The sequence below is a fragment of the Camelus dromedarius genome, chromosome 18, assembly GCF_036321535.1.
Source record: "Camelus dromedarius isolate mCamDro1 chromosome 18, mCamDro1.pat, whole genome shotgun sequence".
Lineage (NCBI taxonomy): Eukaryota > Metazoa > Chordata > Mammalia > Artiodactyla > Camelidae > Camelus > Camelus dromedarius.
Window position 1 is genome coordinate 29,488,195 of NC_087453.1, and position 26,538 is coordinate 29,514,732.

At 43.1% G+C, this 26,538-nt stretch overlaps 1 protein-coding gene across 4 annotated transcripts in view; it reads left to right on the top strand.

Annotated features, from left to right (window-relative positions):
* The window catches only part of LOC105101202 (protein SLX4IP), a 169,784-nt gene that overhangs the window by 103,850 nt on the left and 39,396 nt on the right, over positions 1 to 26,538 (top strand). For all 4 annotated transcript variants that reach the window (XM_010994314.3, XM_064475880.1, XM_064475882.1 and 1 more), the window contains exons 4-5: positions 3,648 to 3,737; positions 7,791 to 7,911. In XM_010994314.3, coding sequence (XP_010992616.1) covers positions 3,648 to 3,737; positions 7,791 to 7,911 — 211 coding nt within the window. The remainder of the gene's footprint in view (positions 1 to 3,647; positions 3,738 to 7,790; positions 7,912 to 26,538) is intronic.

A 26,538-nucleotide genomic window follows, 5' to 3' on the forward strand; every position in this document is an offset into this window, starting at 1 on the left:
CGGAGGGGGCTGGGGAGCCCCGCCATGGGGGAGGGGCCGTGTGGAGTCTGGCAGAAAGCCCGGGAAAGTCTGAGCACCAGAGTAAGATTCAAAGATTTCATTTAAAAAAAAAAAAAAGACATTCTAATCAGTCTGCGTATAATCAAACAGCCTAGCTTCTTTCTTTCTTCTTTCTTTTCTTTTTCGGACTAGTTTATTTCTGATCAGAGCTACAAATGATTGAAAAAAACACAAATTGAACTTCACTATTCAATTTTTTAGAAGTTCCTGTTTACAGTTCAAGTTATTCAAACATCACTATTTTTTTTAATTAAAAAAACATTGTTGCTAATGACAGAGGAGTAGCAGAGAACATGGTTTGACCCAACAGTCAAGGTAGAACACCCACAAGAAACCCAGTAAAATGTGTGTGAGACATGTCAGCTCTGGAGGGGCCCTTGTTCTGCCATCCCTGGAACCTCAGCAGGCCGTGCGTGGGGGAAAATAGTTACATCTTTATTTTGACCAAGTTCTAATAAATTTTGTTTTTATTAGCAATGAAATATTCAAAACACCATAGTATTAAGAATATTTGTTACCATTAGAAATCATAGCTCTTTTCATATTACATTAATATTAGGCAGAGATCGGAAAATGTCGTTTATGCTTGTCGCCACTTCAGATTTATAGGAGTTATTTGATCCACCACTGTGTGACAAGAGCCAATGCCTCATTGAACTAGTATATATCCATTACTATATTACAAATTTGGTTTTTTAAATTAATTTGGCTAAACATACGTCTGTGTAATTGGTTTTCTTTTTAATCCTATGCGCTGTGCTTCTAGGCATTTAAAAGCATCATTATGAGCAGGTCTTCAACTGACCAAAGAGGTCCATGGCACACGAAAGGTTAATAACCCCCTGGCTAAACTCCTGTAGTTGTGACATGTGACCTCCACCTGGTGGCAGCATACTCCTTAGAGGTTAACTCTATAATCAACATTTATAAAAAACTTAAAATAACAGTATATTTGAATATTGTTTTCAAACACTTTTTATCACAACCCACAGTAAGAAATAGGCTTTATATCATAACGCAGTATATTCATATGTAATTTTCACAAAATACTACTTGACCTCACCATGTGAAACGTTATTTTTTATCCCATTGCAATATTCTCTCCGATTTTCTTTCCTTAAAATAAAATGCTGGTTGCAGCACATGAAACTGCAGTTCTGTGGGTCACACTATTTGACATTAGAGGAGACTGTCCTTCATCATACTTTATGATTTATTACCCAGGGAGGTTCACTTTGATCTCCCCCAAAATACCCACAGATTTTTAGGGACATAATACTTACATTTTAAGTAACTATCAACAGAGCATACTTTTGTACAGTATTAAAATTATTTATTATTGGTAGACATAACATTTGTACAATGAAATAAACTGATCTTAGGTGGATGTCAAGATATGAAACCCCCATGGCTGCACAAAGTCCTCTTGTGCCCGTTCTCAGTCAGTTTCTCCCTAGGCAACCACTGTTCTGATTACTTTGACCATAGATTTGGTTTTGCTTTTCTGGAGCTTCATATAAATGGAATCATACAGTATGTATTTTAGCCTGGCTGTGTTCAGTTTCGTGTTACTGAGATGAGACCATGTTGAGCATCTCAGTGGTTTGGTGAGGAACGTTTCACTGCATGAATGTACCACAATTTGTTTATTCTCCTGTTGAGACTTTGGGGTTGTCTTCCATTTTGGCTTTTGCAAATAAAACTTCCAGGCACATTTCTATACATGTCTTTGTGTGCATATATGTTTCATCTCCCTCAGGTAAATTACCTGAGGTGGAAATTGCTGGCTCGGATGGTAAATAAATGTGTGTCTAACTATAGGAAACTGATGAGACATTTGCCAAGGTGGTTGAACCATCTTCCATTTCCACTAGCAGTGTGTGAATCTGGGTCGCTCTCCATCCTTAGCAACATTTGCCGTGTGTCAGTCTTTTTCATTGTAGTCATTGTGGTAGGTTGTGCAATTATATCTCGTGATAGTGTTAATTTGCATTTGCTTGATGACTGATGATTTTGGAGGGGGTGGTAATTAGATTTAGTTAGTTAGTTAGTTATCTTAGTGGAGGTACTGGGGATTGAACCCAGGACCTTGTGCATGCTAAGCGCACACTCTTACCACTGAGCTGTACACTCCCAGCCCCCGCCCCATGACATGATATTGAACACTTTCACATGCTGATTCACCGGTTGTTCATTTTAATTGTGAAGTGTCTGTTCGAACTTGGGGTGATTTTATAACTATCAATTTTTAGGAATATTTTTAGATATTTTGTAAATATGTCCTTTATGTCAAACATGCATTTATGAACATTTTATATCAGATTGTGGCATACATGTCTGTTTTATTAATGGTATCTTTTGATCAACAGTTTTTAATTTTTTCCAAATCCAATGTAATGATTTTTTCTGCTTTTATATTTAGTGCTTTCTGGGTCCTATTTAAGAAAACTTTTCCTACCCCAGGGTCGGGAAGATAGATTTGGTTTTTTTATGTTCAGGGCTATGATTCATCTCAAATAAGTTTTTGTGTATGGTGTGAGGTAGGTGTCAAGTTTCATTTTCTTTCCATGTTAAATCTGGTATTCACACACCATTTGTTGAAAACATTTTCCTTTCACCATTAAATTACAGCACAGAATTAAAAAAAAAAAACTGTTTAGCCAAAGAGGTGCAAAAGTGACTTTCCCTGCTGGCCATAAACGGACTCACGGTGCCTTTCTAAGTTCGTTCATCCATAGTTATCTTGAGATTCTCAGGTTACTTTACTCATAAGGTATGAGGATTTATGAAGGCACACCTTTTTACAGGTCTGTAGCCGTGCCACAGAGCTGCTAGCCAAATGTGGCTGTTTAAATTAGATTGGAATTAAATAAAAATTCAGCTTCTCGGTCACAGCAGCCACATGTCAGGTGCTCAGTAACCACATATGTTTCTGGCTGCTCTATCGAACAGTACAGCTGTAGAAGATTCCAGTTTTCCAAAAGTGCTAGACAGCACTAGCCTATCGATGAAGAAAGAAGACAGGCTTTGCATAGTTCTATAGAGTATTTTAATGAAACTTAACTAGTTTTGATAACTGTCATCCAGTACCTGCCTTCCTCTCACTTGTTTCCTTTTCATTCATCCAGGCTTCTGTTTCTAGCCAAGATGTATGGTGCCAGGCAATCTTCTGTCCATCTAAAAATGCAGTAGCTTCTCTCTGTTCTCTCCTCCCTGGAAGAAGGAATTCCACAGAGTCATTCTTTTCTGGAGCCCCCCTAGTACTGACCTGCTTAACTCTTCTTGATGTTTCATAGTATTCCAACTGCTGCTGGATTTCTGGGCATCCCACTTGAAGGGGCGGCCCAGGGGTAGATATTCTCTCTTTCCTATCCTGATTAAAATTAAATTTCTCCCTAGCATTTCTATCATGAATACTAAACTTGCAAAGATCAGTGGGTTATGGCTTATACCCTGTCCCATAGGAACATTTCTGTCCAGTCATGAACTTCACTGCCATTTCATCATGAGCAACCACATAGGAATTTGTGAGATTTTCTCTCCTTGTTTGCTGGCCATGCACTCACTCTGCCGTTGATGTCTTTCAGTGTGGGGACTTCGCTGTCCTGGTGGATCTTCACATATCACCTCAAGGTTCCAGCAGAGATACCAGCTGGTTTTCTGAACAGAAGAAAGAGGTACCAAAAAACTTTTCACTATTTTAAATGCAAGTAGCTGATTTTAAAAGGAATATTAGCTCCTTCCAGCTTTCATTTTCATTAGTGGACAATAAATATTGAGTAATATTTAATCCTTGAAAAACAGTTGTGTTCCCCACGACAGACAGATGCCTGCTTTTCCGCCCCTGCCCCCAGCTTTGGAAACTAATACATCTATATATTTCATATGCTACTCTAGTATTTAAACCAGAAATTTCCTACCTCTTTGTTTGGGGGGAAGGGATTCTTTGTATTAAAAAAAAGAAGTGGAAGTGACTATTCCAGGTAAGCAGGGATTGTCATCCTGACAGATCGTAAAGGAGGGACTGAGCACCTGGAGCAGGTGTGGGCTTGACACAAGGCTGGTCTTTTCCACCTGTCTGGAATCCTCTTCTGCACTTCATGAATCTTTGACTACAGATGTGGAGATGGCTGACCATGGCAACCGAGGTCACCATGGTCAGTCTCTCAGCGAATGGTCAGGCAGTGAAGCAAATGGTCGTGTGACGGGGCATGATGGTGAATGCCCTTGGGCCTCAGCCTCCTCGTCTGCGAATGAAGGGCTTCTACCAGACACTGGCTGAATCACCCCTGCCTCTCAGTTTCCCAGGTCCCACCCAAGTGCCGCTGCGGCAAAGGGTGAGAAGGTTCACTAGCTCTCATCACGTGCTTTGCTTCCTTCTCCAGATCCCTGTTTACAAGAGAGTGGGATTGCCAGCCAGTGGCTTTTAACTTTCAAAATGTTAGAGTACTTTGTGTCTCCCATGATATTCACTGGTCCCAACAGCTTTTTAGAGCTAGAAATAAAACTAAATGTCATTAAAAGGTGGTATATAGAGAAGGAACTAGGGATAGTGGTACTTTTCTGTGCCACTTTTTTACCCCGTTTACTGTGATAACTGTTTTCAGCTTTTGGAGACTGCTAGAAAAAAAGATCTCCCAAAAGAAAATTTATGAATAACACATTTTCAGTCTAAAGATGATAATATTGTCAGGACTTTGCTGTCATAATTTTGTGAAGGCTACCAGGTGGCCTGCAGCTGGGAGCAGGAAGGCACAAGATTCTGTGTGATGGAATTTAACATTCAGGTAGATAACCGTGGACTGTCCTGTTCAGGACTCGCTGTTCGGGAGGCCAGTGTCTCCTCCTACAGCTCGTCTTCATGTCCTCCCAAGCTTTGGCTTCTCAGCACATGTCCCCATGATTCAAAACAGTGAATTCATTTCCCCAAAGTGACTAATATGCACCGTGGGGACCTCACCCATAAGGTTTGACTTACGTTAACAACATTCTAGAATCCATCGTTGCTGGCCCCGTGTTTTCTCCATTCCTGATTGTCCTCTATTCTCTCCCAGCTTTGCCACCTCGGCCCTAGACCTTTTTTGTTGTTTTTGGTATTTAGTCAGTTTTGCCAAGAATCGGTTGATTTGGAAGGCTTTACGATAAAGCTGTGAGTATGTAACTCACCTCCCAGCCAAAGCATGAGGCTAGATTTTCCCAGGGTGCCACGCACAGCTGTGCTGCCCCGCCTCATACCTGCATCCGGGCAGCTGGGCGTGCCTTAGCGCAGATGCGCAGAGCACAATTAGACCTGCCGGGCTCCGATGCAGCAGCAGGTTGTGCCAGCAAGCCGAGGTTTCCCCTCAAAGCAAAGTAAATATTTTGCAGTTTTTCTTCAAGTTGTTCCTTTAAAATATGTTCCCCAACATTAAAATTGCTCTGGGATAATGTGTGTGTGTGTGTGTGTGTGTGTGTGTGTGTGTGTGTGTGTGTGTGTGTGTGTGTGTGTGTGTGTGTGTAAGAAAGGAGAAAGTCTAGTTGAGGACAGGACGTTAGCCCATGTTCAGTGTCCCAGTGCGTTCATCTTTTTCTAATAATTTCATGAGCAATCAGTTTGATTGCATTTACCCATTACTTTATGCAGTGAAAGTCTTAAGAATATCCAGTTCCCTTTCACAAAAGGGAACTAATTACATGTATTAAACACATATTTATTTTGAGTCCAGTGTGAGTAGTCTCTGTTCCCAAACAGTTGAACTCAGACTGTTCCATTTGCAGACTTGAGGACGTGCTCATGAGCCCCCGGCAGCCTGGAGATGTTGGCCGTCTTGCTCATTGATTTGGACTTGGTCTTCCCGCTGACCCCTCAGTGCAGCTGGGAATTTGTCCTTTCTCGCCTCGCTGTGGTTCTGAAGAAAATGCTTCGCCAAGGGTGGTGTGGTCAGTTGCTCGGGCATCTGGACCACAGGGCTCAAGGTCTGCCTTCCGTTTGTCAGACCTGACTCATGGGAGGAAAGCCCCGTAACTATAGGGAGAACGTTTATGTGGATGGGCCTCTGCTTTATTTTTGTCAGGCTATTTTTAGTCCTGGCCTTATAGGGCATTTATGGCCAAATTTTAACAATCCTTGTTTCCATGTAGGTCTTCCACATATTTTCTAGCTCAGTCATAGTTGAACCCTGCATGTGAAGCAAAATTCTTTAATTGTTAAAACAACAGTGTGAGGCAAGGCTGCCTCTCTGTTGCGTGAACACTGCCAAAACCCTCAACTGTAAAGGGCTATCTGTCCTCCACGAGGCACAGCATCCTTGGGCTATAAAATGAGAGCAGGTGAGAGGAGATGGAGTGTTGGTGTCTTATCGAGAAACTTATATTTGTGAGTGAAATCCAGGGTTTTCTCTACTGTTGGAGGAGTACATGTATTTGCAATAAAAGAAGCGTTTGGCTCACGTTGCCCCTTGAAGCAGCGTGAAACTTTGGTCTCATTTGAATTTATGAAGATTCTAAGAGATCAACCCGAGATGGCATTGCGAGAAACCAGTGAAACAGGTTTGAGGTGACCTCGCAACTCCAAGCCGTCTGCAGAGTCCTTGGGAACTGAACCAGAATTATCAGTCCTGACACATCAGCTCTTAATCTAAATGAAGAAATTTAGATTTGTGTGCAATTTTTTCCTTTCCCAGCATCAGGTTACCAGTTTCTGTAGTGTAGCTCAAAAGGGCAGTCTCATCTCATTGTGTGGTTTGACTTTTAAGGTTGTGTTTCTCCATTCATAAATAACACCGATACATGAAACAATAGTTTCACGAATTTGCTAGTGGTGCGGTATGTTGACATTGTGTTAAAACCATGTGTTTCTGTTCCCTAATAAATATTAATCTACTTTTGACAAATATAAGAAGTTAAATTATTTTTACCATTAATAGGTGACTATAGTTCCATTTTCACAGAGCATGTATAGTATCAACAGGATTGTGGAAGAAAAATCAAATTCCTGATTTCCAGTTCTCTGTTCAGCCCACACTACTCAATGCTGTTCTTTTCAGTAGATTTGTAAACCTGAGCCCAGAAGCTAATGAATTATGGTGCTTAGATGTTAAAAGTTTTTTGAACCAAGTTTGAAAAGTGGGACATTTTTGTATAAAAATCACTGTTTCCAGCTCCTCTGAAACAAATGGGAAGATCTGGTGACACTGTGCCTTGTGTCCCCCATATGAAGCTGAGGGGGGCTGCCGCCTGTTGGCCGGTTTGGGGTCAGGGTTCCTTCTGACTCTGCCCTGGCTCCTTCCCATGGTCCCCCGCCCAGCCACCTCAGGCAGATCTCTGGGGCACCCGCCTCCAGCCGGCATTGGCTCTGTTTGACTTCTTTCTTCTATTTGTCCCAATATGATTGGTTGATATTTACAAGAAAACAGTCTTTCCCTCACTGATTTCATCACCTCATCACCCCAATTTTTACACTGAAGTATCTTCATCTTCCTTTTAGAAATGTGGAACTGAGTCAGAGAGAAATGAAATGTATCTCTTAGATCACAGCGTGAGCCAGCATCATGGTTTCCAACAAACCTCAATGGCAAGTTTAAATCTGGTGTTATCTGTGAGCACATACAACATTCCTTTCATCATTTATAGTAAATTAAAACGCAAACCAAGTGAAATGCTTATTTTTGGCTTCTTAATGTGCATGATATTGACTTTTCTGCATTGCATTGAATGAGAAAGTTATATCTGATTTTTTTTATTTACTTTAGGAAGTCTGTTTACTGTTGAAAGAAACCATTACTTCAAGAGTTAAGGAGTACTTAGAAGTTCGTAAACAGCACAGGCCATCAAATACAGAATTCACAAGATCCAGTCCCTTGTCCTTAAAAGGTAGGCACAGAGTACTTTGATTCTGGATAAAATTTCTGCTTTGTAGAGATGGAAATTAAGTTTGACTCTGACTGTCATGTTAGTACAGTGATACATTTAAAAAATATGTTCTAATGAAGATGCTTTGTTTGGGTAAAGAATATTAACCAAAAAGCCCTGAAGGGCTTTTAATGGTAGGCAAATATATAAAAATAGAAAAAACATTCCTAAGAAAACTATAAATTCTTTAAAGGATTTTTGTTTTCAACAAGTGGTCTTACAGATGGATTTACATTAATACTGACTTGATTTGGGGCTTTCTGCTTTTTTTAATGCTTTCATGTATTTCAGAGGTCCTCAGCTGGGGGTGACTATGCCCCAGGGGACATTCGGTAATGTTTGCAGACAGTTTTGATTGTCATAACTGGGGTGGGAGCCATGGCAGGGAGCTGCTGGCCCATCTGGTGGGCCAAAACCAGGGATGCCACCAACTGCCCTCCAGTGCACAGGGCAGCCCCCACAAGGCACTGCCTGCCCAAAACATCGAGGGCACGGAGGTTGAAATATCCTGCCCTGTTATCCTGCTAGCATGTTGAGAATGGTAACATCTCTGAGTTAGAGGTGAAGAAGCTGAGGATTGTATGTCTAAGGGGGTCCCTGTTTCTCTGGCACCTTCTCCCCTGTCTCCCCGCCCCCAGCAATTAGCCCAGGGCCTGAGATTCAGATTCAGGGATACGTTGAACAAAGGAGGACTTGGGTGACAAGTGGCAGAACCTGACCCCCAGCCCCATTGTCTCTCCACTCTGTCATCGTTGTGTTTTTAATTTTTTTACTTCCAGTCGGCATTTCCCGGCACTGTTTGTAGTACAAATACAGTCAACCCTGGCGTTCATCCTCAGGATGGTGCCCAGTGGCCCGTGAACTAGATTATGCTAATCCAGCACTTCCTTCAGAGCAGAACTGTGTCAAGTACTCACTCCCCTTTGAAGGTCTACTTAGTCTGCAGTGTTTCCTCTGGCACAGCTGATAAGGAGACAGACTCATGAAGTTTATCCAAACTGAAAGCTTAGAACAAATGGAATTTTCAGTCCAAACAATACTGTATTAGATGACGCTTTGGCATTTTGCTTAGTAACAGTTTGAATCTTCTTGAGCGGAGCCTTAGGAGCTTGCCTCCTCATACCCCACGGTCCTGGCTGATCTCACTTTATAACCAGTTCAGACGGAGAAGGAGCAGAGAAATTTGCAGGACCTCCGTCTCTGGTGTGGCAGTGGCTTGTGGTCAGTGCTGATTCTCAGATACACCACCACCACCCCTCTCCTGAGTGAAGGAAGCTAGATACTCAGTCTCCCGCCTCCATCACAGGTAGGGCACATGTGCTGTTCTGGCCCCGAGAGGAAACTCACAGCCCTTCCTTGGGCACATGCGGGCAAGAAATTTGTTTTTCAACAGCAAAGTGATCTTGCTGTGCAGACAATTTTGTAATCTCTTTTTTCCCACCTGACATAATATAAAAGTCCTTTAAAACCCATACAGCACCACTTTTTAAATTTTGTTTATTGCAGTAAACTATTCACGTCATAGAATTTACCATTTTAGCCATTTTCAGGACTACGATGTAGCAACAGGAAAAGCATTCGTGTTGTTGTGCAGGCGTCACCCTCAGGGTCCAGAACCTCGTCATCATCCCAAGCTGGAACTTTTTATCCGTTAAACCTCAGCTCCCCATAACTGCCCCCTGCAGCTCCTGGTAATCACTTTTCTGCTTGCTGGCTCTATGAATTGGACCAGTGTAGGTACTTCATATAAGTGGAATCATGCAGTATTTACTCTTTTCTGTCTGGCTTATTTTATTTAGCATAGTGTTTTCAGTTCATCCATGTTGTGGCATTTATCAGAATGTTTTTCCTTCTCGGGGCTGAATAATGTTCATATAATATACATCTATATGTTATGTAAATATTATATATGTGTATAGGTATATGAATGTATAGGGACATACACACACACCACACTTTGTTTATCTACTCATCTGTCAGTAGACAGTTGGGTTGTTTCCAACTTTCGGCTGTTGTGAATAATGCTGCTGTGAACATCGATGTACAAATATTTGTTTGAGTCCCTGCTTTCAATTCTCAGGGTGTGTATATGCCTGGATGTGGATCATTGGTAATTCTATGTTTAATTTCTTTTTTAATTTTTGAGGAACTGCCATCCTGTTCTCGATAACAACTACAGTATTTTACATTCTCACCAACAATGCACGAGGGTTCCAATTTCTCTGCCACCTTGCCAACACTTATTTTTTGTTGTTTAGACAATAGTTATCCTAATAGCTGTGAAGTGATGTGACACTGTGGTTTTGGTTCGCATTTCTCTAATGATTAATGATGTTGACCGTCGTTTCAACTATTTGTGTATCTTTGGAGAAATGCCTATTTATGTCCATGGCTCATTTTTAAATTAGGTTGTTTGTTCATTTGTTTGAGTTGCAGGCATTCTTTATATATTCTGGATACTAATCTCTTTCAGATATGATTTGCGCATATTTTCCCCCATTCTGAGAGCATGCCCTTTCAGTCTCGTGATAATGCCCTTTGACCACAAACGGTTTTAATTTTGATGTAGCCAGTTGTTGTCATATCCGAGAAATCATCGCAAAATTCAATGTCACAAAGCTTTTCCCTATTTTCTCTTCTAAGAGTTTTATAGATTTGGCTGCTACATTTAGGTCTTTGTTTGATTTTGAGTTAATTTTTTTATATGATTTAAGGTAAGGGTCCAACTTTGTTCTTTTGCATGTGGTTATCCAGTTTTCCCAGCATCATTCATTGAAAAGCCTGTCCTCTTCCCCATTGGATGGCCTTGGCACCGTTATTGAAAATCATTTGACCATAAATATGAGGGTTTATTTCTGGACTCTCTGTTCTGTTCCATTGGTCTGTATGTCTGTCTTTATGCCCATACTGCACTGTTTTGATTACCATAACTTTGTAGTAAGTTGTGAAATTAGGAGATACAAATTTTCCAATTTTGATATTGTTTTTCAAGATCCTTTTGGCCATTTGGGGTCCACAACACTGTTTTTAATGACTGCATAGATTCCATTAAGTGTCCATACTCTTATCAGTGGGATATTTAGATTGCATCTAGTATTTTCACTGTTGGAAGCAGTGGTGCAGGAACATTCTGATGATCTGTGTATTTGTATACTTCAATCTCTTTATTTCTGTTTCATGTTCATACTTCTGTTGGTTTGTAAGAGCTCCTGAAGGACATTAATGCTTTGTGTGTTGTATATGTTGCAAATGGCTCTGCTCAATTTGTCATTTGCCTCTAAGTTGGTTAATCTAATGTACAGTCACAAATCAGAAGCCTCTTTTTCTCTCATGAAGCCTTTGAGGACAAATGCTGGGCTTCCTTGTGGTGAGAAGAGTAGTGACTGAGGTTAATTCCCAGAGCGAGGTGGGATGATGCTGATGCAACCATGGGCTCTTCACTCGTTAGTGAAAAAGCTGTGCTGAGCATCCCTCTTTGAAAGATGACTTGGGGTGAAAGCACCATCTTCCTTCCCCTCAGTACTTCTGAGAAGAGTTCACCTCTAACCAATCACGTCTTCTGATGTTCACACCAGAGCTTGTCCCCTTCTCTGCTGCTCCCAGCCGGTCCCTGCTCCCGCCTCACCTGGACACCTGGACGCCTGCAGCAGCTCTGGCCGCTGCCCCACCTGCTGTCGACACTTCAGTTAGAGGAATCCCCCAACATCACAGGTCTGATCTTGTGCATAAAGCCCTGCAGGACTTGCCCAGGGCTCCAGGACAAAGGCCGAGATCTCTGGAGTGGTTGGCTGCCTCTCCAGCCTCACCTGGTGTAACGTTTTCCTTCTTTTTTGCTTCAGCCAGAGCAGACTCAAGTCCTCTCTTCCACTGTTCCATTCTTCTGCTCACCTTGGGGCCTCTGCCTACGTTGGTCCTCCCCTTCCCCTCTGCTGCTTTCAGCTCTCTGCTCGAAGTCCACTCCGCAGGGAAGTTTATCCTGTCACAGGCTCCCTTGTTACAGGCCCACGAGCCTCCTGAACTTCCATTGACACCATTTGATGAATGTCGATCTCTCCACAAATGTGTAAGCCCCTCAAAGACAGGTTCTGTTTGATGATCCATTGTATCTCCAGCAGGGAGCATGTTTTCAGGTTGCAGTAGGTACTTAAAAAATGTTCCTACAGGTGACAAATTACATACATGGACATAGCTTTCCTCTAACTACTGAGGTCGAGGCCTGCCTTGACTTAGCTCTCCTGCCTTGTCTCCTCCTGCCACTCACTTTTCTATTTCCTGCAAACCGACATCCTTTAGACCTTGGTGCCTTTACACTTACAGGTTTCTCTTTTCTCTGGAAAACTCCTAGGAGTCAACTTTTAAGACCTAACTCAAATGGTACTTCTTCAGAGTCACCCTCAGTTTCCTCTCTTCTGTGCTCATGATGCCGTTATAACATTGGTCACCTTGTGTTATAGTGGTGTCAGAATCAATTCACCTGCCTTTCCCCTTCCCTTTGGTGGTCCAGATTGAACGGTTACCACTCCAGAGCCTCTTTCTTTCCTCTAAGTTACCTTGCTATTTAACTCAAGGGCATAAACAGATAACTCAGCTTCTGGTTATGAGTACTTAACCTCACGCTAAACTGTGACTTTCCTGAAGGTCGGAGCATTGTTCGCCCACAAGGCTGCTTTGCACAGTGGGCCGAGGTTCGCCGTCTTCTGGGCTATGCACATCCGCAGGGACAAAGCGGTCCCGCTCGGTGGTGCCCCCGCCCCAGATTGTTTATTACCAGCATCACTGGAAATGGAAACTGCTTGTTCTCAGTGGCTTCCATACCTTACTTTAAATGCCTTTCCAAGAGCGGTTTCAAAGCCACGGACTATAAGGCCTTGCCTATTTCCCCCTCGGTGTTCATTTCTGTATCTCATGTTCCCTAAAAATAGAGTTGCTGTTACTGTATTGGTGGTTTGGGTAAATGTGTTTATGCTTTTTGTGTAAATTGGGGACCTTCTCCCATTTGCATGAGTTTCTCCCCTTTTCCATTTCCAGATCCTAGTAATGCTAATGTGTTCATCATGGGATAGACGCATAATGCTGGGTGAGCTAGAGTTGCCAGGCTGGTAACTTTGCTTTAATAAAACTCATATCTTGGGAGCCCTGAGTTATCTTTTATAAAAAATAACATAAAGGACTTTGAGGTCTTTTCCGTAATCGTATCTCATTGAGGAATACAAAGAGTATTGACATAAACTTAGCGAACAGCACAGCACAGACATTTGCCAATAGCCTCATCCTTTTTAAGTGACCTGAAATTGTTATTTCAGTAGATTCAGTAAAAATGAGTATTGTAAGAAAGTTTTCTTAAAGACTTAACTGTCATTTTCTGTCAGTTCTACCTCATTAATATTTTCCCCCTTAGCATTTCCAATATTGGGTGTCACCAGTGTTTTGTGTTCTTGCTGGTCTGGCAGCCCACATAAAGACCATGCTCTTCGATTATTATCTTTATGTGTTTACAGCCAGTGCTTATCTTTGTATTGGGCTGTTTGCCTTTTTCATTTTAATTTTTTCTCTTTTTTCCATTCTCACTCTCTTGGTCAAAGTCCTTCTTTTTGTTTTGTTTTTATTATTTTTTCTTCCAGTTTTATTGAGATAGAATTGACACACAGCACTGTATGTTTTGTTGTTGCTGTTTGTAGAGGAGGAGGTAATTAGGCTTTATATATATACAGATGTATATGCAGGTACTGGGGATTGAACCCAAGACCTTGTGCTTGCTAGGCACACGCTCTACCACTAAGCTATACACCCCCCCAACCAGGGACCTTCTTAATCAGTTCTTGAATCACTGCCACAGCCTCCCGATTTCCCTTCCCATTCATCCACACCTCTGCTGCCAAAGTGGCCTCTCGAAGACAAAAATGTGATGATCTCCAGCTTTAAAACCTTTTGTGACCAGGAACCTGAGTTGCCTGATGTCCTTTATTTAATTTCATTTCTGCTTGAGACTAACCAGGATCTGTCTGCCTCTTCAACAGAGAAGTTGATTAAAGATACTAGATAGTTCACAGACTCTACCTGTGGGAGGACCAGGCCGCCCGGTTCTCAAGCACAGCCTCCATCACGGGATTTGGACGACTTTGGTACGTGCGCCGTTTCAGTGCTGTCTGCCATACTCAGGGCCAGGCGTCAGCCTTTGGCCCAGCCTGTAAATGTTAGCGGCCTGGCCCGTGGCCGCAACACAGTGCTCCTCCCTCCGGGCCCACTGCAAGGCAAAACCAGACCCCACGCCTCCATCCTAGCTGCAGGGGAGCTGGGGAGCACAAAGCGCTTGCCTTTCACCTTGGGAAACTGGGACTCACAAAATGTGGGAAGTTACCAAAACACAGGGAGGATGGTCTGAAGCTTTGGATAAGTGGATGCAAGTTACAAATATCCACCGGAGTTTTCCTGTTGGCTTCCTTCTTCTATAAACTCCTAAACAGTAGCAGCAAGCTTTTGCCTGACAACACAACTCTCCCAGCTACAGGGGTAACAGGCTCACCATCTCCCCGGAGAGACAGAACCCAAATCTTGTGTCCTGGCTCCAAGCCTGAGGTTCCTGAGTGTCGTTTTTCCTCCTTCAGTTCATTCACGGCCCATGTTAATTTACCTACTGACCAAATGAGGAAGCTAACTATTGCCACAAACCTTAAATAAAAAGCCAGAAAACTCATTTAATATATAAGTAGATGCAACAAGGAAGACAGTTTAGGAAGATGCTACCATCCTAACTTTTGTAGTCAGTTACATGAAATAAAGAGCTGGTGTTTGTATCTTCCCTCCTCTAATATTTGTTTCCCATTCCCTTTGTCTTCAGCCAGTGACTCAGCTGGTCAGGATTCTTGACCTGGCAGGGTGACCCACACCTTCCTTCCTGAGGGATCTGAGCTGTCAGTGGTCACGCCTGTCTGAGGCTGCCATGGTTCTCCTTCACTTCTCGGATTGGGTACGCTCCTCTAGCAGAACCCTTGTGTGCCTGTGTTGCCTGTATACCTTGTGCCCCGGTTATGCCCTCATGAGCCGACAACATTTCAGCTCCCCTTTCTGTCTGTCTAGTGGCATAAAGGGCCTGAGATAGTTACATGGCACTTCAAACTTTCAGCCTGACTCATGTCAGCCTCTCTGTTCCAGTCTTTTCTCGAGCATTAAAGATGCAGTCATGGGGATGAAAAGCAGACTCTTTGCTGAGGTGGTCACTTCCCACTTCCACTCCTTGGTTCCAGGAACCATGTATTCTGGCTAATGCCAAACTGTTGTGCTGGTCAGACTACGTGGTACATCTTGTAGGATTTTACCCCAGTTCCACGTGCTCTCCCACCTTGCAGTTTGAATCATAACTGAATTTTCAGTAGACCTTTCCACCATCGTGTAAGGCCAGCTGCATTTGAGCCCTGCTTGACTGCTTGGTAGGACCACTGACTTTTATGGGCCCACTGCCTTACTTTGCAAAATAAGCTTCTTGGTCAGAAGCACTCAGTGGTGATGGTGGATGAGGATGAGGCCTTCAGAAAGTCCATGGGCAATGTGGCTAGCAGAAACATGGCAGGTGTAGAGGATACATCCACGTCCTGGATAAGGTCCACTGCAGTGAAGATAAGTTATTGCTGCCTCTGGGGTAAAAGAGGTCTAATATAATCCACCCATCACAGCTGGCCCATCTCCCTGTGAAGTGAGTTTGTGGGGCTGCTCAGACTGGGCATTTGGCAGGGCTCAGCCTCGGTGCAGTTAAGTCCATGTTGAGCCCAAGCATAAAGTTCATCCTTCCACCATGGCCACATCGCTCATGAACCCAGTGAGCAGGTACTTCGGCAGCTGGGGAGAGCGGCCGGCCAGCATCCATGGGGCAGGTCGTCTTGTCCAGATTATTATAAGTTCTTAGTGGGGCCTCTCAGAGAACATTCACATCAGATTCAAATATTTTCCCACTCCATACAACTTTTCCACAAATGTCCTTGTCACTGGTCCTTATGAGTTTCTACCAATGTGTAAGTATTCAGATCTCAGTCTCCCTCTCCTTATAGGCCAAAATTCACTACTCAGCGTTCTGCCCACTGAGCAGATTTCCCTGCTCCACCCTCAGTGGGCTGGTATCATTTCATAAGTGGGCAGAGTCATTGGTTAACCAGGCACACCATTGTATCTGCTAGTAAACTGTTTACTCAAGTTGCCAGCATTTCAGGTCATTTATATAAGTCAGAGAAACACACAGATATATCCACCAGTGTTTGTGCTAACTTCTTAGTGCTCAGGGGTCCAGGGTGCAAAAACTTGACTTTTCTTTTGGGTGAACTCTCTCACATGCCCCAGACCCCTGGACGTTCAGAAACCATTTTCACGGGTTTCAGTCTGACACATGCCCGTGTCTATATGGCATCTAGAATATGTGCCACTCTCTGCTCTATGAGCCCTTCCATTATGCGTTCACTGTTGTTGAACTGATATCCTATGAGGCAGTGAGATTCTGATGGTCCTGGTGGGCTCACAGTGTCACTGAACCAGAATGTTAGCAGAGCAGTGAGGCAGGAGTGGAGCTGGGTGGCTGTCCCTACTGTCGGCAGAAACCTGCTTCTGTGCTGTCTGCTCACTGGGATAGGAACACTGCATTTTCCCAGCTCTGTGTCGCTGATGCTAGGTGTGGTAGGGCTCCAATCCCGAAGAATCTCTGCCAAATTAAAGCTCCATTAATCCACTGTCATCCTCCAAGAACTGTCTGTCTTCTACTTGGGCCAAAGTGGTGAATTAAATGAGAAAATTGTATGACAAAATACTCTTGAATATTTCAAGTGTTTGGTGATGCCATGGTCCCTTTGAAATCCTCGGGATCAACATTGCTTTTGGCTTACGGTTTTGGTGGGCATGGGGAACTCCAGAGACTTCCTTCTGGCCTTCTGTTGCAAAACCAGCACGCCCTCCAGGAGCCAGGGCTCTGAGGGTGGGTTCTGTCAGTTGCAGAGCAAGCCTGCCCCAGTCATAGACTCAACAGCTGAGAAGACGACGGCAGATTTTCACAGCCCCGTTGGGCCCCTTGTGAGATGAACTGAAGCCAAGTTTCTGTTTATCCCCCTCTGGTGAGTCACAGTGGTGACCAGAAACCCGAGAACCAGCATTGTCTCAGAGCCTGTGTCCGATCAGCCTCAAGAGTTCTGTGTATTTCCGTCTTCTCATTGTGCAGGTACCTGAGTAAACAGTTGCAGATGCCAAACGGGGAATTTATAGAATGTACTTGCCATCATTTTGAAGAGTCCTTACTTGAGGGCTGCCTGGCTCTCTATTCAAGGAGGACTGACTCAGATCTGGGGCTGGTGAAAAGCTCCTTCAAGGTAGCCCAAGCCAGACCCCTATTCGCCACACCTAAATTTTTTTTTCTCTATTAGACAGGGTATTAGCTTGCTGGGGCTGTCATAACAAAATACCACAGACGGTTAAACAGCAGAATGAATCTGCGCACAGTTCTGGAGGTTGGAAGTTCAAGATCAAGGTGTCAGCAGGGTTGGTTTCTTCTGAAGCCTCTCTCTTTAGCTTGTTGGCGGCCGTCTTCTCCCTGTGTCTTCACATGGTCTTCCCTCTGTACACTGTGTCCTCAACTCCTTCTTTTATAAATCCCACCCCTTATGCAGTCATATTGGCTTAGGGCCCACCCTAATGACCTCATTTTAATTACCTCTTTAAAGAGTCTATATCCAAATATAGTCACATTTTGAGTTCCTGGGGGGTTAGGACTTCAACAGAAAAATTTTGAAGAGACATGATTCAGCCCACAACGTACAGTTTAAGTAGGGTCCACGTATGTTCTCCATCATATCTGGAGTTATGGACATACCAGCTAACCAATAAGCCAAAGATGTCTGTGGATCACACCATGGACAGGGTTCCTACCAAGGTTACCGTTGACTCATGGCCTTCTAGTGGGCCACGTGACTCAACCAGCCATGGACTTTAGTTGACTGCAAATTTCAGGCCAACTAGTCACTGGGTGACCCACTCACTCTTAGGCTTTGGTGGTCTCCAGATGCCATGTCTGTCCTGGTCATTAGTCCTCGCAGCAACTAGCTCTTACTCTCCAAAAGGTGTTCCTCAACCCTCAGGTCCACTCAGAAATGGCCCTGGTAGCAGTGTCCTCCCCGCATTGGGCCCCCCTTGTTCAGAGGGTTCTGGGGAGTGCAGGGTAGTCACTTGGTGCAAACTGACCATCTCACGTGGATCAGCCTGCACACAGCTCCTCTGCTCTCTGGTCGTCCTGTAGCTGGGGATGCCCAGCCGGCGTACAGCTCATGTGCCTTATAGCTGCATTCCAGCAGAGGGACCCCAGTTCTCTGATGATCAGCCTTCATATTGAGCAAGCATGAAAACGATCTTGTGGGAATGGGGAGAGGCAAACATTTTGGTCCCAATTATAGGTACCGGGCAATCTGGCCATTCAGAAAAATGCTGAGCACGCCAACTGCCTAGTACCCAGAAACTCTGGCAGCCCTCCAGCCAGACCTGCGGGAAGCTGAGTTCAGGAGGAGCCCCTCTCCCTGCGAGGAGAGGAGTCATTGATCCCAGATGGCTTTGGCCAGGCAACCCTGGGAGGACTCCTGTGGTCACTTATCAGCTTGGCACTGGAGCCTGACCGACTGACAGGTCCCGGAACATCCTGCTTTCTTGCCTGTGGGCCTTTGCACATGTTGCTTCCTCTCCCTAAAACTCTCTCTTCTCCTTGTACGCTGCTGGGCCAGGCCTGTGCTCCGGTGTCATTTCCCGTAAGGAACCTTATCTGATTCCACACATCTTCTTTCTCAAGGAGCTGCTCTTCCCTTTCGCAGCTGCGAAATGGTAGCACACTCACCGCTCCCTCTTCCCACAGGGCCAGGATCTTGTTGTGGGAAGCACCCAGTGCCGAGCCCGTCACTCGGGAAAAGCACACAAGTTGGAGGAACTAAAGGAATGAGCTACAGTCTTACTCGTCTGTCACATGTTGATTGGCCAAGGCTTTGTTGTTGAGCCCATGGCAACATCTCTTTGCCCCTCCAACAAATGGCAGAGGTGAAAGTGGTCTGAGTTACAAATTACTAAATAGTTGTTCTCGTTTGGTTTTGAGAAAGTCCCAACCACATCCTACCCCAGTGGAAGATGAGCTGCAGAAATTCTGACTCGTCTGCAGATACCTGCCCCCCCAGCCCCGCCCATCCTGGATGGCCTTTAGCCTGACTCCTCCTACTAGTTACCCATCACTGAGCTTCAACCTGCTGGGGCCGCACTGTGCTGGCTCTTCCAAACACTCGCGGTGGATCCTTGTGTGCAGCCCTTTCTAGCCAGCATCCTCAACCCTGGTTCTGAGGTTGAGAACCAGACTCAGAGTGCAGGGAACGTGCCTGAGGTCCCATAACTAGGAAGTGTCAGAGGCACCGTGAAAACACGGCTGTCGGATGCCTGGCTTGTCTTCACTGCTTCGGTATCCCCATTAAGGAGATTGCGTGTGTGTTTTCTCTTTTAATGACATGTTCCTCTAGTCAAAAAAAAACAAAGCTGTCTTTAACCATGTGGGAACCAGGAGTAGCATTCTGCTTTAGCTCCTGTGTGGGTATCTTTGATTTAGATTTTGTACCCTCTCCCCTCTGATCACAAGATGGACAAGGAGAAATAGACTCCAAGACAGAGCTCGTCTTCCAGCTCCAGGCACTTGCCTCAGTGCTGTCTACTGTCTGAATAACTCAGTACGTTGCCTATGTATTAAGGCTCTGCTGCATTTTTGTGTTTGTAAAGCTATAATTTTTTTTTTTTACTGCCTATTATTCCATCCTTTGTAATCTTTTTCTTTCAGTTAACATCTAAGAAACCCAGTTCTTTGGAAAATGCCATAAAATAAATTAAATTTTCCTGGGTACTGTGGTTTCTGTCTGCCCTGGCTTTCTTCTTGGCTTCTCTTCTAAGCTAAACGCTCCTCTGAAAGCTGAGCCGAAACCTCCAGCCAAAGCGTGTAGCTGGTCGCTGGCTCCTTTGTGGCATCCAAGGTATCTTCTGCGAATGTTCAGGGCCAGGTTACCAGGCGTTCACCCTCCTTCCTCGACACCCACGCAGCCTTCCACGGCGGGGCACGTTACCACCATGTTAGGAAATCAGTGGGTGTTCACACAACAAGGGAGCAAAAGAAAAAGGGAAGAGTTGCCAACACAAGCAAGTTCTTCCTATTCTTCCCCCGTCTGAGCCGCGGTCCCCTCCTTCCCCAACGCCCGATGCGCGGTACCTGCCAAAGAAAGCTTTCTCTCTGTGCTCCAGACACAGGCCTGATTGTGAGCCCTTCTCCCCGGGGGTCCCCAGGAGCACACATTTGTATATGCGCTGTTTGTTTGGGTTTGTATTTATTTTCCCAGCCCGTTGAAAACAGGGCCTTTTCCTATTTCAAATAAATTTTGGACATGAAACCCTTCTCCCTTTGAGCCCAGCCCTTCCTCCATAGAAACCATCAGGGGGTTTCAGTGAGGACAGTGAAAACTTGCTTGGAAACAGATCCTTGCACAGTAACATCTCCATCCTTTTCTTCCACGTGAAGGGCAGTGACAATTACCATCCCTCCAACAACTGTTAGTCCTGATAAAACACAGGCCCTGGAGCAAGAGAACCAGCTCCACAGCCCCTTGGGATGGGCGTCAGCTATTTGCAGGCATGTCGGCGTTTGCTCCTGCCCGTGCCAGCCATGGGGACCAAGCTGGGTGCACTTGCAGACACTGCCAAGGAGGGACTTCTCTGGATGAAAGAGGAGGACCTGGGCACTCGTGTGGTTCTAAAACAGTAAAACAGCACATGTTTTCAGTGATCTGCCATTCTGGTAAATATTCTTAATATTTAGACTTTTTTTTTCCCTACCCACACCCCTTTACAAATAGAAATGGATTTCCCTCGATCTGTCCTCGGGCACAGTGGAAACATGTGTTTTCTTTTTACACATGTGTTTAAATAGCTCTGGTTATTACTTACATTTCTTCCCATAATGTCCCCCATCAAAACATTTTCTCGGCTTTCATCCACACATGAGAAGCTTAAAAGGACAATAATGGAAGCGAGCGCCCACAGGCCCTCTGGTGAACGTGCCATGATTTCAGCAGAGACGATTTTTCCAGGAATGGGCAATTTGTAAAGCTATAAGTTTTATACTTATTACCAGAAGTGTGCTAAAGCATCAGTGACAACACAAGATGCCTTGCGTCCTCAAAAACTGGGGAGACTTGGCTAACTGCTGAAGAAAAACAAAATCTCTAAACTTTTAAGTGTCACGTTTCCACTTTTTACAGTCACCTGTGATGGACGTTGCCACAGTTGCAATGACTGATCTTTTGTTTTTTAATTTTATAAGAAATTAAAAACCTCAAACATACAAAGCTTTGGAAAAAGTTAGGGTCCTTTTCATCACACCAAGAGGTTCTCAAACTTCAATTCAAACCACCTAGAAGACCTTTTCGATGTTAGTGTAAACCTTATTAGATTGACCCTACTGGTCGCTGGGTGAGTAAACTGCTTCCCGTCCCACCCTGCCCGTCCCCCGAACACCCCTACCCGCCTGGAAGAAAGACAGTGATTTTTCGCCCTTAAAGTCTATGTTGCCATTGCCGAGGTGCAAAGTACAACGCCAGTTCTGTCAGGGCTTTTTATTGGTGATGCAACTCCATTTTTCCTTTTGAGTCCACTTGGGCTGGTTCACATTTACGTGCAGATTTTCTGCTCCCAAATTTCTGCATATTCGGGAACTGGGGAGTTCAAAACAACGTTACCGAATTCCCTGGGACTCTTGGGTTCTAGAAAGATCTTTGTCATTAAATGGTGGTCCCTGCCCATTTACCAGCTCCATGAAGACTGACCCTTTATTACTGGATATTCCAAAGACAATTCCCGCTTGGCTGTCAGATCTAGTGTCCTGGCATTCCTGCCCTGCTCAGAGAGTGAGGAGAAAGTAATGGGTGAGAAAGTCACCTGCCTTCAAGAGGATAATAGAAACCATTTGATTAGTGATCTGTTTGTCCTGTCACAATATTTCTAATAGTGACAGCTGGCTGGGGGGCCTATAGCTCTCCCCAGTTCACCCAGTGAAAATTGTGGTTTATCCCAGCATGATGGCAGTGTGCTCCTTGGGACACCAACCTTACAGTGTTAAAATGGTTTAGCTGCCACGTAATGTGTGTGTGTGTGTGTTGTGTGTGTGTTGTGTGTGTGTGTGTGTATGTGTGTTGGAGTGAGGGGTGGGGGCACCAGGAGATGGTGAGACCCTCTACAAGGCTGTACTTTGGCAAATCCCAAAGTCTTAAAGAGTGGCACCCTCTTCTGTGTTTGACAGATTAACTAATGAGGAAAGCTCTCCTACCCGACCTCCCCCACTACCCAGAAAGCCATGGCCGTTTCTCACAGGAGTTGCATATAATTTTTTAACGTGTGGGATGACATGGTATAGTGGAAACTATTTACCTTGGCACGTACTGGACGTGTCTTGGGAGTTTTATGTCCATTATACTGTAGCAATAGCCTTCCTGTGTCTGGGAAGTGCTTATGGCATTCACCAGCGTGTCTGTTCCCTTTAAATTCTTTTCCTTTGGCCAGGCCCTCTGATCGCAATGCCAAGATTTTAAAATTTGTGTAATTGAGTGTCACATCACTAATATTAATAGCCATTGGGAAGCTCAAGAGAGAAAATAGATAGTAGTTATCTGACTGATTGAGCATCTGTAAGAATTCTTTGATTTTGAAGGGTATGGAGGACGAGTGAAGAGGCTCTGTCTAGTGTAGGGTAACATGCTGTGGTCTGATGCTTTGGGACTGAGTGTTACTAATTAAATATCTTGGGAATTTGGGGGACAGTAACCCAAGTGATGATTAAAACCTGGAGCGCTTTGATTTTCAAATTCCCTCGCATGACACCCTTCTATGTAGAATAAAAGTGGAGAATCTAAAATTATGGATTTTGTAGTTACTGTGAAGCTTACCACTGCAGCTGTTTACAACAAAAATAATTTTATATTCACTGTAATAACTTCTATAAACAGGGCAGAGACGACCTGCCCCCCTTGGGACAGGATTCATTGACATTGTCTCCAAATGAATCCACCGCAGGTTTCTGAGCAAGGTGGGCATTTGTGATGCATTCGCAGCCCCGGGCTGTTCCCAGGAGTTGCGTCGAGGCGTATTTAATACCTGCTTAGCTACACTTAATTGTGCAGCTTGTTTATATTTGTTATTACTTAGAGCCTAAACTCCAGTCAGCTTCAGATGTATCTCAACTATTTGATCGTGAACTATTTAGCTAATAGGAAACTTGGCTTAACCTATTATGTGGAATGTCTTGAGGAAATTACCCAAGTCTGCATTAAGCAAAACCAAAACTAGCTCCACACAATCTCCAACATGAAAGAATGAATACCTATAAAAGATGTCTTTTTTACCTTTGAGGCCGAGATCAAATCGGCCTTCCAGGGTCCTAGATTGGTGTATGTGTGCACACAAATGCGTACTGTGTTTCTGTTTGTCTTGAGTGAATAGTAAAGATTATGTCTATATCCATAACTATAAGCTGCTGTTAAAGAAAATAAAAAAGTTACAAGGCCTGAAAGGAGACACCAAAAATATGATTTCCTTACAAATATTTGCAGGAATTTTACTTAATTGCAACCAGAAGTCTGACCTGGAAGTGTAGTGTTTTGACCTCTCAGCTATCTGGTTTCCTATTTGCAGCGTCCTGCTCTCCCCCAGCTGTGAGAAAATCTATTTTACACGGGTTTAACCCTGTATATTCTTAGAAACACTGAAGTAGGAATTATTCCCTTGGGGGAAAAGAAATTCTCATTATTTACAAGAACGACTTGTACAGGTTTCTCTTAAATAGAAAGCATTTTTGAAACAGTTAGCAAATCTTTCTTTGTAAGATATGGTTGAAAATAAAACAGCTTCTGGATTTCCTTTCAAGGTAAGGTGAACTTATGGAAGACTATAAGATTGTTGCATTATGTAAGTTTATCCTTATTTTAGCAAAATACTGTTTAATAACAAAAGTGTATACTTTATAGATATTCCTCTTGTGAGGAGGCCTTTTTCTTACTTCTTTTTTTTTTTTTACTTTTTCCATTTCTAGCTTATTAAATCTTTTCTTTCTAGACTTTTAGAAAAGTAAAAATTAGTCTAAATAGACTTTGAGGACCTGTAGTAGTATATGGCTTTCTAATGAGCCAAGAGACACCAATGACATTTAAATAGGATAACTGTAGGACTAGGAGGCCTATGTTTGAAAAACTATAGCTAAACAACAAGTTTCTACTGTATAGCAGTATATTCAATATCTTGTAGTAACCTACATGAGAAAGAATATGAAATATATATACACATGTATGTGGATGACTGAAACATTTTGCTTTACACCAGAAATTGATGCAACGTTGCAAACTGACTATATGTCAATAAAAAATAAATTAAAAAAGAAAAACTATCTCATCAATGCATTGGCTGAATCCAGTGAGATGATGAGGAATAGCATTCCTTGGAGCCTTTTAGAGTTTGCCAGCATTTCAGCCGATCATTTTTCCCACTTTAAAAGTCTCAGGCATTTTCTGCCAGAGGAGAGCATCCTTTCTCCCTGTTTGTTTTAGAGATTCAAGAACGAGGAACATTGACAGTTCCCATCCATGTCGCCAAAGAACATTTCATCTTATTTTCACTTTTCTTTTTCCTTCAGATAATAGCTTTCTTGAGATGTAATTCGTAAACCATATGATCCACTCATTTAACATACACAATTCAGTGGGTTTTATATATTCACAAAGCTGTGCAGGCATCGGCAGAATCAATTTTAGAACGTCTTCATCACTCTGTAAAGAAACCACGTACCCATTTTCCCCCAACAGCTTTCCCACCCCCGGCCCTAGACAACCACCAGTTTGTGTTGTTCCTGTCAATCTGCCTGTTGTAGACGTTTCATATAAGCTGAATCATACACTATGATTGTTCTGGTTTTTTTTGTAGCTGGCTTTTTGATTTTAACATAATGTTTTTAAAGTTCGTCCATCTTGTACTTCATTTCTTTTTATTGTGAAATAATATTCTGTTTTACGGATATATCACATCTTGTTTATCTGTTTATCAGTTGATGAACATTTGAGTTGTTTCCTCTACTTGGCTGTTATGAATAATGCTGCTGTGAACATTTGTATCAGTTTTTGAACGGATATTTATTTTAATTTCTTTTAAGTATATACCTAAGAATGGTGTTTCTGGGTACTTTTATACCTCTGTGTTTAGCATATTAAGGAGTTTCTAGCTTGTTTTCCAAAGTGGCTGCACCGGTTTATATTTCCGTCAGAAGTGAGTGAGGGCTCCATCTTCTTCACATCTTGGCAACACTTGAGATTACCTGGCATTTCAATTATGGCGATTCTACTGGGTGTCTCCCTGTGGTTTTGACTTCCACTTCCCTGATAGCTAATGATATTTTCCATCTATTCAGATATTTCTTGGTCACTTGTGTATCTTCTTTGGAGCAGTGTCTATTCAAATCCTAAAAAATCTGTTTCTTAATTGAGTTGCCTTTTTATTAGTGAGTTGTAGGAGTTAATTACATATTTTCAAATCCAGTCCCCTCTCAGCTATTTAATTTACAAAATTTTTCTCCTGAGAGTTGCCTTTTCACTTTCTTGGTGGTATCTTTTGAAACACTAAAGTTTTTAATTTTGATGCCCAATTTATCTAGTTTTTTATTTTTTTCTTTTCGTTGCTTGTGCTTTTGGTGTCGTAGCTAAGAAACGATTACATAATCGAAGTCCACGAAGATTTACAAGTGTCTCTGTATTTTTCTAAGACTTTCATAGTTTAAGCCTTTCATTTAGGTTCTTGATCCATTTTGAATTAATTTTGTGTATGAGGTGAGACGGGGGTCCGGCTTCATTCTTGTACATGTGGATGTCCAGTTGTCCCAGTACCACTTGTTGGAAAAACTATCCTTTCCCCATTTACTTATCTTGGAAGCCTTGTTGAAATCAGTTGACACTGTGAGGGTGTATTTCTGGACTCTCAGTTCTGTTTTTAGTTGTCTGTCCTTATGTCAGTATCATTCTCTCTTAATTACTGTAGCTTGGTAGTCAATTTTAAATCATCCTCCCATTCTTATTTTCTTGTCTTCCTGGCAGGTTTAAAGCCGTCATTTACTAGTCAGGATCAGGAGTCTGTTTTTAACCTAGTCAGTATAAACATTACTTCAAATTGTTATAAACACCTGATTTTTAATGAAGTAATTAAATACTATTGATTCTACCAAAGAGCTTCTAGGATTTTAGATTAAACTCTTTCACAAATGTATCAGATCTTAATTATTCCATTTTAACCAAATCAATGAAGAGAAAAATGATTCTTGGTAGAATCAAGGTCTTCATATTAATAGAAAAGCCTCAGTGAGTGATCAGTATTTGTGAGGCATGACTGGGGACCCTCCTGGCTCTCAGTCACTCTCATTAAAACCCTTTACTTCAGGGTGTAAAGTTGACTGTGGGTTAAAGTCCTACCTCTTCTGCTTCTCCCTCCAGCCCCACCCCTCTGCTCTCCCTTTCCTTCTATGCATCC